Source organism: Balaenoptera acutorostrata, chromosome X (genome assembly GCF_949987535.1).
Source record: "Balaenoptera acutorostrata chromosome X, mBalAcu1.1, whole genome shotgun sequence".
NCBI classification, from domain to species: Eukaryota; Metazoa; Chordata; class Mammalia; order Artiodactyla; family Balaenopteridae; genus Balaenoptera; species Balaenoptera acutorostrata.
This window is the reverse complement of record NC_080085.1, coordinates 95,229,947-95,246,840: the sequence shown is the minus strand read 5'-3', so window position 1 is coordinate 95,246,840 and position 16,894 is coordinate 95,229,947. Positions and strand designations below refer to the sequence as shown.

Below are 16,894 nucleotides of genomic sequence, written 5' to 3'. Positions count from 1 at the left end.
AAAAATGACTATAACTAAAATATGCTAATAGATACACAATATAAAAAGATGTAATTTGTGACACTGATAACATAAGGTGTGGTGGGGGGAAAAGTAAAAATGTAGAATATTTGTATGTAATTGAAGTTGTTGTTATCAGTTTAAATAAATGATTATAACTGTAATATGTTTTACATGAGCCCCATGGTAACTGCAAAGAAAATACCTATAGAATATACACAAAAGAAAATGAGAAAGGAATCAAAGCATGTCACTAAAAAAATGAATGAAAGAAGGGAAGGGAGCAAGGGAGTTAAAGAGGAACAAAAAAGGTACAAGACAGACAGAAAATAATACAGTGGCAATGGTAGGTTCTTCCCTACCAATAATTACTTTAAATGAAAACGAATTAAATTCCCCAATCAGAAGATGTAGTGTGGCTGATGGACAAAGAAACAAAATCCAACTATATGCTGTCCACAAGAGGCTCACTTTATTTATTTATTTTTTGGTATTCTTTTTTTTAAACTCTTTTTAAATTAATTTTTATTGGAGTAGAGCTACTTTACAATGTTGTATTAGTTTCTGCTATACAGCAAAGTGAATCAGCTATACGTATACATATATCCCCTCTTTTTTGGATTTCCTTCCCATTTAGGTCACCACAGAGCACTGAGGAGAGTTCCCTGTGCTACACAGTAGGTTCTCATTAGTTATCTATTTTATACATAGTAGTGTACATATGTCAATCCCAATCTCCCAATTCATCCCACCCCTGCCTTTCCACCTTGATATCCATACATTTGTTCTCTAAGTCTGTGTCACTATTTCTGCTTTGCAAATAAGTCCATCTGTATCATTTTTCTAGATTCTACATATAAGAGATATTATAATTTTTTTTTCTCTTTCTGGCTTACTTCATTGTATGACAGACTCTAGGTCTATCCACATCTCTGCAAATGGCACAATTTCATTCCTTTTTATGGCTGAGTAATATTCCATTGTATATATATGCCACATCTTCTTTATGCATTCCTCTGTTGATGGACATTTAGGTTGCTTCCATGTCCTGGCTGTTGTAAACAGTGCTGCAATGAACATTGGGGTGCATGTGTCTTTTTGAATTACGGTTCAGGTATATGCCCAGGAGTGGGACTGCTGGATCATATGATGGTTCTATTTTTAGTTTATTTAAGGAATCGCCATACTATTCTCCATAGTGGCTGTATCAATTTACATTCCAAAAACAGTGTGAGAAGGTTCCCTTTTCTCCACACCCTCTCCAGCATTTATTGTTTGTAGATTTTTTTGATGATGGCCATTCTGACTGGTGTGAGGTGATACCTCACTGTAGTTTTGATTTGCATTTCTCTAATAATTAGTGACGTTGAGCATCTTTTCATGTGTCTATTGACCATTAGTAAGTCTTCTTTGGAGAAATGTCTATTTAGGCCTTCTGCCCATTTTTTGATTGGGTTTTTTATTTTTTTGATATTGAGCTGCATGAGCTGTTTGTATATTCTGGAGATTAATCCCTTGTTAGTTGCTTCATTTGCAAATATTTTCTCCCATTCTGAGGGTTGTCTTTTTATCTCGTTTATGGTTTCCTTTGCTATGCAAAAGCTTTTAAGTTTAATGAGGCCCCATTCGTTGATTTTTGTTTTTATTTTCATTACTCTAGGAGATGGGTCAAAAAAGATCTTGCTGTGATTTATGTCACAGAGTGTTTTGCCTGTGTTTTCCTCTAAGAGTTTTATAGTGTCCAGCCTTACATTTAGGTCTTTAATCCATTTTGAGTTTATTTTTGTGTATGGTGTTAGGGAGTGTTCTAATTTCATTCTTTTGCATGTAGCTGTCCAGTTTTCCCAGCACCACTTATTGAAGAGACTGTCCTTTCTCTATTTTATATTCTTGCCTCCTTTGTCATAGATTAGGTGACCATAGATGCGTGGGTTTATCTCTGGGCTTTCTATCCTGTTCCACTGATATATATTTCTGTTTTTGTGCCAGTACAATACTGTCTTGATTACTGTAGCTTTGTAGCATAGTCTGAAGTCAGGGAAAGTGATTCCTCCAGCTCTGTTTTTCTTTCTCAAGGTCGCTTTGGCTATTCAGGGTCTTTTGTGTTTCCGTGCAAATTGTAAAATTTTTTGGTCTAATTCTGTGAAAAGTGCCATTGGTAATTTGATAGGGATTGCACTGAATCTGTAGATTGCTTTGGGTAGTACAGTCATTTTCACAATATTGATTCTTCCAATCCAAGAACATGGTATATCTCTCCATCTGTTTGTGTCATCTTTGATTTCTTTCATCAGTATCACTGATGAACATACATACAAAAATCCTTAACAAAATACTAGCAAACAGAATCCAACAACACATAAAAAGGATCATACACCATGATCAAGTGGGGTTTAACCCAGGGAGGCAAGGATTCTTCAATATATGCAAACCAATCAATGTGATATACCATATTAACAAATTGAAGAATAAAAACCATATGATTATCTCAATAGATGCAGAAAAAGCTTCTGACAAAATTCAACACCCATTTATGATAAAAAAACACTCTCCAGAAAGTGGGCATAGAGGGAACCTACCTCAACATGATAAAGGCCATATACAACAAACCCACAGCAAACATCATTCTCGATGGTGAAAAACTGAAAGCATTTCCTCTAGAATCTGGAAAAATACAAGGATGTCCACTCTCGCCACTATTATTCAACATAGTTTTGGAAGTCCTAGCCACGGCAATCAGAGAAGAAAAAGAAATAAAAGAAATCCAAAGTAGAAAAGAAGAAGCAAATCTGTCACTGTTTGCAGATGACATGATACTATATATAGAAAATCCTAAAGATGCCACCAGAAAACTACTAGAGCTAATCAATGAAATTGGTAAAGTTGCAGAATACAAAATTAATACACAGAAATCTCTTGCATTTCTATACACTAACAGTGAAATATCAGAAAGAGAAATTAAGGAAACAATCCCATTTACCATTGCAACAAAAAGAATAAAATACCTAGGAATAAACCTGCCTAAAGAGGCGAAAGACCTGTACTCAGAAAACTACAGGAGACTCACTTTAGATTTAAGGACACACATAAGCTGAATTTGAAAGGATGGAAAAAGACATTCCATGCAAAATGGAACCAAAAGAGAATAGGCGTGGTATACTTATATCACACAAAATCGATTTTAAGTTTAAAAAAACTGCCAAGAAATACAAAGAAAGACATTATATAATGATAGAAAGTCAATTCACCAGTAAGTTATAACAACTACAAATATAAAGCATGCAACAGAGGACACAAACATATGAAGCAAACACCAACAAAACTGAAGGGAGATATAGACAGCAACAAAATAGTAGTAGGGGATTTCAACATGTCACTCTCAATAATGGACAGAACACTCAGACATGAGATCAATAAGAAAACAAAAGACTTGAGCAACACTATATGAGCCTAACAGACATATATAGAACATTCCACCCAATAGCAGCAAAATACACATTCTTCTCAAGTGCACACAGAACATTTTCTAGGACAGATCACATGTTAGGTAACAAAATAATTCTTAACAAATTTTAAAAGGTTGGGATCATACCAACTATATTTTCCAACCACAATGGAAAGGAACTGGAAAATAATGGCAGGAGGAAAACTGGAAAAATCACAAATATGTGGAAATTTAAAAACACACTCTTGAACAGCCAGTGAGTCACAGAAGAAATCAAAAGGGAAATTGGAAAATACCTTGAGACAAATGAAAATGAAAGCACATCATACTAAAACTTATGGAATGCAGCAATAGCAGTACTAAGAGGAAAGTTTATAGTGAAAATTGCCTACATTAAAAGAGAAGAAATTTTTCAAATGAACAATCTAATATTACATCTCAATAAACTAGAAAAAAAACATATTAAGTCCAAAGTTAGGGGAAGGAAGTAATTAAGAGCAGAAATAAACAAAATAGAAAATAGAAAGAAATCGATGATACTAAGTGTTGGGTTTTTTTAAAGATCATCAAAATTTACAGACCTTTAACTACAGTAGTTTAAAAAAAATACTCAGATAAATAAAATCAAAAATGAAAGAGGAAAAAAATTTTAAATGAAAGAGGAGATATTATAATGAATGCCATAGAAATTAAAAGGATTATATGTGACTACTATGAACAATTATACATCAACAAATTGGATAACCTAGAAGAAATGGATAAATTCCTAGAAATATATAGCTAATCAAGACAATCATGAAGAAACAGAAAATCTGAACAGAACTATAAGTAGCAAGGAGATTGACTCAGTAATCAAAAACATTCCAACAAATAAAAAGCCCAGGACCAGATGGATTCACTGGTGAATTCTATAAAACATTTAAAGAAAAATTAACTTCTTTTAAAGAATTAACTTTAAATTCATGTCTAAGTTAATTCTTAATTTAAAGAATTAACTTCATTCCTTTTTAAAAAGTTTCAGAAGCCAATCTTTCTCAAACTCTTCCAAAAAGCTGAAAAAGAGGGAGCCCTTCCCAGTTCACTTTGTGAGGCCAGCACTATCCTGATGCAAAAACCAGAAGAAAGACACTACAAGAAAAGAAAACAATAGGCCAATATCCCTGATGAATACAGATACAAAAATTTTCAACAAAATGCTAGCAAACCAAATTCAACAGCACATTAAAAAAAATTATACACCATAACCAAGTAGAATTTATCTCCAGGATGCAAGGATAACTCAACATATGCAAATCAATCAATGTGATACACCACATTAACAGAATGAAGGGAGAAAAAAAAATCACATGATCATCTCAATAGATGCAGAAAAAGCATTTGACAAAATTCAACACTTTTTCAGGTTAAAAAGTTGAGTATTCTAAACTCAACAAACTAGGAATAAAAGGAAATTACCTCTACATGATAAAAGCCATATATAAAAAGTCCACAGTTAACATCATACCCCGTCATGAAAAACTGAAAGATTTCCTCATTCAGGAACAAGACAAAGATGCCCACTCTCACCACTTCTATTCAACATAGTACTGGAAGTTCTAGCCAGAGCCATTAGGCAATAAAAGGAAACAAAAGGCACTCAAATTGGAAAGGAGGAAGTAAAATTAGTTCTGTTTATATATGACATGACCTTATATGTAGAAAACTCTAAAGACGCCACAAAAATTGTTAGAACTAATAAATTAATTCAGCATATGCTCTAACTATTAAGTCTTTACAGGATACAAAATCAATATACAAAAATCAGTTATATTTCTATATGCTAACAATGAACCATCCGAAAAGGAAATTTAGAAACCAATTTCATTTAAAACAGCATCGAAAAGAATAAAATACTTAGGAATAAACTTAACCAAAGAGGCGAAACTCTTGTACACTGAAAATGACAAAACATTGCTGGAAGGAATTTAAAGGTACAAATACATGGAAAGATATCCCATGTTAATTGATTGTAAGACAATATTGTTCAAATGTCCACACTATCCAAATCAATCTACATATTCAATATGATCCCTATTAAAATCCCAATGGCATTTTTTATAGAAATAGAAAAAAATCCTAAAACTCATGTAGAACCACAAAGAACCCCAAATAGCCAAAACAATCTTGAGAAAGAAGAACAAAGCTAGATACCTCATACTTCCTAATTTCAAAACATATTACAAAGTTACAGTAATCAAAACAAAATGGCACTGGCATAAAGACAGACATATGGACCAATGGAACAGAGCACAGTGCCCAGAAATAAACCCACACATATATGGTCAAATGATCTTTAACAAGGGTGCCAAGAGTACACAATGGGAAAAGGATAGTCACTTCAACAAATGGTGTGGGGCAAACTGAATATCCACATGCAAAAGAATGAAACTAGACCCTTATCTTACACCACACACAAAAATCAACTCAAAATTAAAGGCTTCAACAGAAGACCTAAAACTATAAGACACCTAGAAGAAAACCTAGGGAAAAAACTTCAAGATATTGGTCTTGGCAATGACTTCTTGGATATGACACTAAAAGCACAGGCTACCAAAACAAAAACAGACAGGTGGGACTACATCAAACTAAAAATCTTCTGAAAAAAAAAACCTTCTGCATAGCAAGGGAAACAATCAACAGAATGAAAAGGTAACCTACAGTATAGGAGGTTTTATATATATATGTAAACCATACCTCTGATAAGGGGTTTATATCCAAAATATATAAGGAGCTCCTACAACTCAATAGCAAATAATAATAATAGCAACTTTATTTTAAAATGGGCAAAGGACTTGAATAGACATCTCTCCAAAGAAGACATCCAAATGGCCAACAGATATATGAAAAAAGTGCTCACAATCACTAATCATCGGGGAAATGCAAATTAAAACCAAAATTAGACATCATCTCACTCCTGCTAGGATGGCTATTTAAAAAAAAAAAACAAGTGTTGGCAAAGATGTAGAGAAATGGAACCTTTCTACACTGTTGGTAGGAATGTAAAATGATGCCACTGTTATGGAAAAATAGTATAGACGCTCCTCAAAAAATTAAAAATAGAACTACTATATAATCCAGCAATACCATTTCTGGGTATTTATCCAAAAGAATTGAAAACAGGCTTTGGAAGAGATATTTGCACTCCCATATTCATTGCAGCATTATTCACAAAAGCCAAGAGGAAGAAATAACCTAAATGTCCATCAATGAATGAATAAAGAAAATGTGGTATATATATGGTATATAAATACAATAGAATATTAGTCTGCCATATAAAAAGGAAATTCTGCAATACGCTACAACACAGATGGAACTTGAGGACCTTGTGCTAAGTGAAATAAGCCATCACAGAAGATCAAATACTGCATCGTTCCACTTAAATGAGGTATCTAAAGTAGTCAAACTCATAGAAACTGAAAGAATGGTGGTTGCCAGGGACTAGGGGGAGGGAGAAATGGGGAGTTGCTATTCAATGGTTATAGAGTTTCAGTCATGCAAGATGAAAACAACATTGTGGGGAGGACTTCCCTGGTGGCGCAGTGGCTAAGAATCCGCCTGCCAATGCAGGGGACAAAGGCTCGAGTCCTGGTCTGGGAAGATCCCACATGCCACGGAGTAACTAAGCCCATGCGCCACAACTGCTGAGCCTGCGCTCTAGAGCCTGCAAGCTACAATTACTGAGCCCATGTTCCACAACTACTAAAGCCACATACCTAGAGCCTGTGCTCTGCAACAAAGAGAAGCCACCGCAATGAGAAGCCCACACACCACAATGAAGAGTAGCCCCCGCTCATCGCAACTAGAGAAAGCCCACGTGCAGCAATGAAGACCCAACGCAGGCAAAAATAAATAAATAAATAAAAATAAATTTTTCAAAAATAAATTAAAAATAAAATAAAATTTTTAAAAAAATTGTGCCTATAGTTAACAATATTGTGTAATGTACACTTAAAATTTTAAGAGGGTAGGGCTTCCCTGGTGGCGCAGTGGTTGAGAGTCTGCCTGCCAATGCAGGGGACACGGGTTTGAGCCCTGGTCTGGGAAGATCCCACATGCCGCGGAACAACTGGGCCCGTGAGCCACAATTACTGAGCCTGCGCGTCTGGAGCTTGTGCTCTGCAACAAGAGAGGCCGCGATAGTGAGAGGCCCGCACACCGCGATGAAGAGTGGCCCCGGCTCGCCGCAACTAGAGAAAGCCCTCGCACAGAAACAAAGACCCAACACAGCCAAAAATTAATTAATTAATTAATTAATTTAAAAAAAGAAAAGTAGGTAAACATTTATATTAAAAAAAATTTTTAAGAGGGTAGATTTCATATTATGTGTTTTTTACCACGATAAAAAAATATGTGATATGCAGCTAAACCGCTGCTGAGTGGGAAATTTATAGCACTAAATGCTTACCTCAGAAAAGAGGAAAAGTCTCAAATTTAAAAATATAATTTCCCACCTTAAAAAAAAAGCTAGAAAAATAAGAGTAAAATAAACCCAAAGCAAGGAGAAGGAAGGAAATAATCAATTTAAGAGCAAAAATCAATGAGATTGAAAACTGAAAATTAATAGAGAAAAATCAATGACGTAAAGAGCTGATTCTTTGAAAAGATCAATAAAATAGACAAACCTCTAGCGAGAATGACAAATAAAAAAAGAGAGAAAACACAAATTATTAATATCAGAACGAGACAGGGGATATCACTAGAGACTCTGCAAACACCAAAAGGATAAAGGAAATACTACAAACAAATTTTACAATTTTGAAAACTGGACCAATTCCTTGAAAAACACAAACAAACACCCAATACAAGATAGTTAATTTTAGTAGTCCTATAGCTATTAAGGAAATTGAATCTGTACTTTTAAAACTCCAGGGCTTCCCTGGTGGTGCAGTGGTTAAGAATTTGCCTGCCAATGAAGGGGACACAGGTTCGAGCCCTGGTCCAGGAAGATCCCACATGCCATGGAGCAACTGGGCCCGTGCACCACAACTACTGGGCCTGCGCTCTAGAGCCTGCGAGCCACAACTACTGAAGCCGGCGCGCCTGGAGCCCATGCTCCCCAACAAGAGAGGCCACCACAATGAGAAGCCCGTGCACCGCAACGAGGAGTGGCCCCCGCTCACCGCAACTAAAGAAAGCCTGCACAGCAAGGAAGACCCAACACAGCCAAAAATAAATAAATAAATAAATAAAAATAAAATTCCCTTAAAAAAAAAAAAACTCCAAAAAAAATCTCCAGGCCCAGTTGGTTACACTAGAGAATTCTACCAACCACTTAAAGGAAAATTAATACACAATTAATTTTGTGTAGAGACTGTTACACAATCTCTTCCAGAAAATACAAGAGGAGGAAATACTTCCCAATTCTTATTATAAGGCTAATACTTCATTGATATGAAAATCAAAGACAGTACCAAAAAATTAAATAACAAGCCAATATCATTCATGAATAGAGACACAAAAATCCTTAACAAAATATTAGCAAATAGAATTCAGCAATATGTAAACAAATTTATACACTATGACCAAGTGGATTTATTTCAGGGATGCAAGGTGGGGTCAATATTTGAAAATCAATCAGTGTAATAAAAAAAGCACATGGTCATATTAGTGAATACTGAAAAAGCTGTTTGACAAAATTCAACATTTATTGATGACAAAAAACCTCAGAAAACTAGGAATTAGGGGGGAATTGCCTCAATTTTAAAAAGAATATCTACCCCAAAAAAACTACAGTTAACATCACACTTAATGCTGAAAGATTGACTACTTTCCCCCTAGGATTGGAAACAAAGCAAAGGTTCAGCTCTCACCACAGCTATTACACATAGTACTGGAATTCTGAGCCAGAACAATAAGGGAAGACAGAGAAATAAGAGGCATAAAAAGTGGAAAGAAAGAAATACCACTGTCCCTATTTGCAGATGACAAGATGGTCTACAAAGAAAATCCAAAGAAACCAACAACAGAAAAAACCTCCTAGAACTTGATCAGTAAATTCAGCAACATTGCCAGGTACAAATTATACAAAAATCAATTGTATTACTATGTACTTGCAATGAACACATGGAAACCAAAATTTAAAATACAATACCATTAACAGTCACACAAAAAATGAAATAATTATAATTTTAACAAAACATATACAGGACTTGTATGTTGAAAACTACACAATGCTGGAAACGACACAATGCTAGCAAAAGAAATAAAAGAAGATGTGAATAAATGGAGAGATATGACCTGTTCATGAATTGAAAGACTCACCATAGTAAAGATTTCAGTTCTCCCCAAACTGATATACAGCTCTTATACAATTCCTATCAACATCCTAGCAACCTTTTTTTAGATATAGGAAAGCTTATTCTGAAAAGTATAGGGAAAGACAAACAAACAATACTGAAAAATAATAAAGGAAGAAGTATCACTCTACCCAATTTTAAAATTTATTATAGAGCTATGGTAATCAAGACTGTGTGAGATGGCAAAGGGACACACAGATCAATGAATCAGAACAGAGAACCCCAAAATAGGCCTATACAAGTACAGCATACTCATTTTCTACTATAGTACAAAAGCAATTCAATAGAGCTGAAGCAACTGAACATCCACAGTTTAAAAAAATTAACCTCAACCTAAACCTCACACTAAATACAAAAATTAACTCAAAATGGATCATGGACTTGAAGGTAAAATATAACTAAAAAAACTTTAGAAGAAAATCTAGGAGAAAATCTTTGAGACCCAGGGCTTAGTGAAGAGTCCTTAGACATAGCAACAAAAGCACAATCCATAAAAGAAAAAAATTGATGAACTGGACATCATCAAATTTAAAAGCTTTTGCTCTATGAAAAAATCCTATTAATAAGATGAAAGGACAAGCCATAGACTGGTAGAAAAATATTTGCAAACTATATATGTGACAAAGAACTTATATCTAGAATATATAAAGAACTCTCAAAATTCAACAGGTAAAAAACAAAAAAACCCAAACAATGCAATTATAAAATGGGCAAAGGATTTGCAATAACGTAGATGGAATTTGAGGTATTATGCTAAGTGAAATAAGTCAGATGGAAAAAGACAAATACTGTATGATTTCACTTATATGTGAAATGTATAAACAAACAAAATAAATGAACAAATGAAACCAAATATAAACAAACACATAGATACAGAGAACAGAGTAGTGGTTACAAGAAGGGAAGGGGCGGTGGGAGGGCCAAATGGGCAAAGGGGGTCAACTGCATGGTGATAGATAGAAACTAGATTTTTGGTGGTGAGCACACTGTAGTGTACACAGAAATAAAATATTGTACACATGAAACATATAATGTTATTAACCACTGTTACCTCATAATTTTTTTTATTTTAAAGAAAATAGGCAAAGGACATGAAGAGACATTTCACTGAAGAAGATATAGGGATGGAAAATAAACACATGAAAAAATACTGACCATCATTAGCCATCAGAGAAATGCAAATAAAACCACAATAAGATATCACTATGCACCTATCAGAATGGCTAAAATAAGAAACAATTACAACGACAATGCTGGTAAGGATGCAGAGAAACTGGATCTCTCATACATTGCTGGTGGGAGTGTAAAATGCTATATAGCCACTCTGGAGAAGTTTCTTTAAAAACTAAACATACACTTACCATATGACCCAGCAATTACTCTCCTGGGCATGTATCTCAGACAAATGAGAGTTATGTCTACACTAAATCCTATACTCAAATGTTTATAACAGTTTTATTTGCAACAGACCCAAACTGCAAATAACCAAAATGTCTCTCATTAGGTAAATGGTTAAACAAACTGTGGTATACCCATAGCATGAAACACTCCTCAGCAATAAAAAAGAACAGACTATTGATACACGTATCAACCTGGATGGATCTCGAGGTCATTAAACAAAGTGGAAAAACTGGAAAAAAATCACATTCTCCATTATTTCATTTATATAAAATTCTCAAAATGACAAAATTATAGAGGAGGAAAACAAATTAGTATTTGGCAGGGGTTGTGGAGAGCTGTGACTATGAAGGGGTAGCTTTCTAGTGAAGGAATAGTTCTGTATCTTGATTGCAGTTACGGTTGCACAAATCTACGCAAGTGAGAAAATAGCATAGAACCGTACACACACATCCTACCAATGTCAATTTCCTGTTTCTTACCTTGTATTATAATTACATAAAATGTAATGATTGGGGTAAACTGGATGAAGAGTATATGGTACTGTTTTTGCAACTTCTTGTGAGTCCCTTATTCTTTATAGTAAACAGTTTAAAAGTAAACCACTTATAAAGCAAATAACTCAGAAAACAAGAGTGTGTGGAAGCTAAAACCCAGGGAGCAAGTAAATAAAATGTTTTATTATAATAGCCTATAACAATATGCCAGCTTTATGAAGAGAGAGATTTAAATGCAGAAGATTTGCATAGGTCAGTGACACACAATACCAAGGACATTTTTATCTGTAGGATTAAAACATGTGCTTAAAAAATATTAGAGCCACAGATTAAAATGTCTCATCTTAAACCAGGCAACTGGTTATTGTGAATTGCTTGCAATTGACCACATAAACAACTTACATCTGCAAACAGTGAAAAAAATCAATCGCAAAGGGTCTTCAAGGCCAGTTGTTCAAACTTTACCTAGCAAGTGGTGGGAATGGAGAAGTTTCATTCTGGATAAGCCAGAACCTATTCCTGTGACTGTCATACAGTTAACTGTCATATACCTCTGTAGGGTTTCCTCAAGTTGGTTTCACTATAGAATATATTGGTTTCCAGCTGTGCTATGGAAAGAACATTTACATTAAATAAAATGTTTAGTGATAATTAGAAAGGAGCAAGTAGGGGGAAACTGCCTCTCTCTGCACTGTCCACAATGATTACCACTAGCCACATGAAGCTATTTAAATTAAAAATAATTAAAATTAAATTTAAAATTTAGTCCCTAGACACATTTCAAGTGCTCAGTGTGACTAGTGGCTACCCTACCAGAACAGCATAGATACAGAACTTTTCCATCATCACAAAAAGTTCTACCGGACAGTGTGGCTCTAGAGCATGAAAATCATGTCATTTCCCAAGAATCATAGGTAGTGTTACAGCCCAAAGAGCTCTGACAGGAATTAGTATTGCATTACCTGAGGTTTGCATTTACACATAATTTCATCTTCAGCAATATTTAGCAGTATATTGCAGTGGTTAAGCGCTAGGGCTTTGGGGTAGAATAGCACTGGATTTTAATTTTAGCTCCAACTTTGGCCAAATTGTGTGACCTCAGGCATGCTACTTCTCTTCTCTGCACCTGTATTCTCATTTTTTAAAAGGTGGGGACTGGAGGATAATGGTACCTCCCTCATAGGGTTGTTGTGAAGGATTAAATGAGATAAGCCCAATACCTGACACATGTGATCAGTAAACGTTAGTTATTCTAAAGGCCAGAAGGTGAACTTGGCTTGTTCTAGGACCTAGACTCTATATGACCAGTAGTAAAGGGAATATGCAATTGTATGCACAGCAACGGAGTCAGTCCCTAACAGGGCCCCCCTTTGACTCTTCTTGATAAACAGTAACTACATTGTTCCTCCATACTTGAGGACAGTGACAAAAGGGAAGACACCTTTGAAAGCTCTCAAAAAGTCAAAGAATACCTTACCCTTGGCCTTAAGGGACTCAGAATTGAAAGTTAACCACCCTGTCATATCAAATAAAATAAAAGCACAACACACCGTCTATAAAGGAAGATTACCCAAACAAGTCACTCAGTAGGAGAGGCACTTGGAGTTGTTTTTCCAGCTGTTTCTGACAATCAAATCCAATTTCTTGATGTATTATTATGGTGAAATGTTACTATACCCAATTCTTTGTGAATATCACACAGCAGGCCTGCTGTACCTCTGTAATCAACTGGATAAATATTTATTGAACACCTGCTAAATACAGGACACTTTTACACACCAGCCATCGGCAAACTACATCTGGCAGGCCAAATTAGATCCACTATGTGTTTTTCTTATGGTAAGGAAGGTAGGAATGATTTTTACATTTTTTAACTGTTGGAAGAACTGCCTTCAACCACTATTACCAAACACCGAATGGCCCTGGAAATTAGCTTTTGCTCCAGACTTGATAATGTTTCTTAATTAATTCAACTTAAAATTACAAGGCAAAACAGCACTTATTGTGAAACTTACACTGTAGGAAAGTCATTTCAGCAGCTAACATTGTTTGAATCATAAGTAATGTCAACATGCTTTATATGCATCCCATGCTGTCACAGGTCAAAACAACAAAATCACAGTGAGACCACTTTGCACTCACTAGAATGGCTATAATAAAAAAAGACATTAACAAGTGTTGGTAAAGATGTGGAGAAATTCTAACACTCATACATTGCTGGTGGGAAGGGAAATAGTGCAGCCACTTTGGTAAAGTCTGGCAGTTCCTCACAAAGTTAAACATAGAGCTACCATATGGCCCAGCAATTCCACTCCTAGATACATGCTAAGAGAAATGAAAACACATGTCTGCACAGAAACGTGTACATGAATGTTTATAATGGCATTATTCATAATAACCAAAAGGCAGAAACCAATGAACTCATGAACAGATAAGTGAAATATGGTATAGCCATACAATGGAATATTACTCAGCCATTAAAATGAACGAAGTATTGATATAAACTAAAATTTGGATAAATTTCAAAAACCTTATGCTAAGTGAAAGAAGCCAGACACAAAAGATTACATACTGTATGATTCTATTTATATGAAATCCCCCAAAATGAAAATCCATAGAGATGAAAAGTAAATTAGTGGTTGCCTAGGCCTGGGAGTGGAAATGGGGAGAGAGTGAAAACAGGCATGAGGTTTCTTTCTGGGGTAATGGAAATGTTTCAAATAAGAGTGTGGTGATGGTAACACAATTCTAAGATACTAATAACATTAAATTGTACAATTATTAAAAGTGTACAACACCAAAAGCATGATCCATAAAAGAAAAAAAATACAATAAATTAGATCTTGTCAAAATTTTAAATTTTGCACTTCAAAAGACATCATTAAGAAAATGAAAAAATGAGCAACAGAGTGGGAGAAAATATCCACATATCATATCTACAGGGACTTGTATCCAGAATATATAAATAATTCTTACAACTCAGTAATAAAAAGACAATAAAGACAATAACAATTTAAAAATGGAAAAGATGTATGAATGGCTAGTAAGTAAATGAAAAGGTGCTCATCATCATTAGTCACTAAGGACGTACAAATTATAACCACAATAAGATATAATTTCACATCCATTCAGAATGGCTATATCAAAAAGACAATAACAAATGTTGGCAAGGAAGTGGAGAAACAGAAACCCTCATACATTACTAGTGGCAATGCAAAACAGTGCTGCCGCTTTGGAAAATAGTTTTATAGTTTCTTATAAAGTTAAAGATTAAATTTGCCATATCATGCAGTCATTCCACCCTTAGGTTCCTACCAAAGAGAAATGAAAACACCTGTCCACACAAAGACTCGCACGCTAATGTCCTTAGCAGCATTATTCATAATAGCCAAAAACTGGAAACAACCTACATGTCTAGTGAGTAGACAGACAAAATGGGTTATAGCCACATAATGGAATACTATTTGGCAATAAAAATTAATGAAGTACTGGTACATGTTACAATATGGATGAACCTCAAAAAATATTATGCTAAGTGAAAGAAGCCAGGCACAAAAGACCACTTCTTATTTGATTTAATTTAGATGAAATGCCCAGAATAGGTAAATTTATAGAGACAAAGTAGATCAGTGGTTACCTGGGGCTGAGAGTGGGAACGAGGATTAACTGTAAATAAATGAGCATGAGGGATCTTTGGGGGGAAATGAAAATGTTCTGAAACTGATTATGATTATGGTTGCACCATTCAGTAAAGTTACTAAAAATATTTAACTATACTTAAAATGGGTGAATTTTATGATATGAAAAATATATCCCAATAAAGCTGTTAAAAATAGGAAAGGAACAGTAGGGGAAACTGGGTGAGGGGTACACAGGAATTCTGCATTACCTTTGCAACTTTTCCATAAATCTAAAGCTATTCTGAAATTTAAAATGTATTTAAATAAAAAATAACAAGAATATGTTTGTGGATTCATACCTATCTGTGTGAAAAGACATTTACAAAGATGAAATGGGTAAAATCTCATTACAGATCAGTACTAACAGATGAACATTTGAAATGATTTTGATGATAGGGAACACTGACTATTAGCCCCAAATAAACAAAATGTTAAACCCCCCCCAAAAGAATTCCATTATTCTCATTAGTAGTCTCATATTACAAAAAAAAAGTGCTCAGTTATTATTACTATACCTTGAATTTCATCAATAAATATTTGTTGAAATTTGTTTTCTCCCTTGTCATATAAGTACCTACAAATTATCCTCGATTTTGCCTTTTGGCCCCCAAAGCCTAAAATATTTACTATGTGGCTCTTTACAGAAAGGTTGCCAAGCCCTGTTCTACACCATAGCAGGGTAAATATAAACACAGTCAGTCTCTTTCTTGAGTGTATTCTTATCGTTACCTGGTTTTGGTATGATGCCAGTCTGGATATGCCCTATAAAGGATAAGCCTTGCATCTCTTCTGCTATGGCACTATTTAGGAATCCCATAAATAGAAACACTATTAGCTTAATAGTTCTAGCAAGACTTCGATGTCACCGTTATTATCGTGATATTAAAGAGCCAACACCATACCACAGTGTCAAGATGACCCTCATCAAGTTGTGATGTCACCACGCCACGGACTTCCCGAGATCTCTTAGATATCAAGTGGGTCCTATGGCATCACACTCTGCCTTTGGCATCACCCTGGCACATCACCTTACTACGGTGTCATATGCTATCACTGTTGTGGCAGAATTCTGCCCTAATGCCACTCCGCCGAAACGTCAGAATAATTAACCCCTAGTTCTTTCCATTCCTTTGGCGGCGGTAGCAGCGAGGGGGAGGATGGCCACAGGCACTGGTTCGAGCGCAGGAGGTAGTACTCAGCTGCTACCGTTTTCCCTTCCGCTTACCACTGCAGGTCAGGGCCCCCGTGGGACAGGACTTTCTGGCTCCCATAACTCTCTTGCCATGACCCCGCACCCACTTCGCGTCACCGACTCAATGCCCCAACAGCGACCACCCACCCCGGTTCTACACGAAGCCGCTCCCCGTACCTGACTCCATTCTCCAGCTGTCATCCTGGGCCAATTCCACCGGCCACTTGACTACGGCGGCCGCAAGGGACCCCGGGACTCGTAGTTCCGCGCTGCTAATGGCAGAGACTGAGACAGCGGCAAAGGCGCCTCCCCGCCCGGAACTGCGCTCAAACTGCAACTCCCAGAGG

The 16,894-nt window shown here is 35.7% G+C and overlaps 1 protein-coding gene across 2 annotated transcripts in view; it reads right to left on the bottom strand.

Annotated features, from left to right (window-relative positions):
- ATG4A (autophagy related 4A cysteine peptidase) overlaps positions 1–16,881 on the bottom strand; it is a 70,024-nt gene extending 53,143 nt beyond the window's left edge. For both annotated transcript variants that reach the window (XM_057538577.1, XM_057538576.1), the window contains exon 1: positions 16,725–16,881. In XM_057538577.1, coding sequence (XP_057394560.1) covers positions 16,725–16,734 — 10 coding nt within the window. In that variant the 5' untranslated portion in view covers positions 16,735–16,881. The remainder of the gene's footprint in view (positions 1–16,724) is intronic.
- Positions 16,882–16,894: the final 13 nt, after the last annotated feature.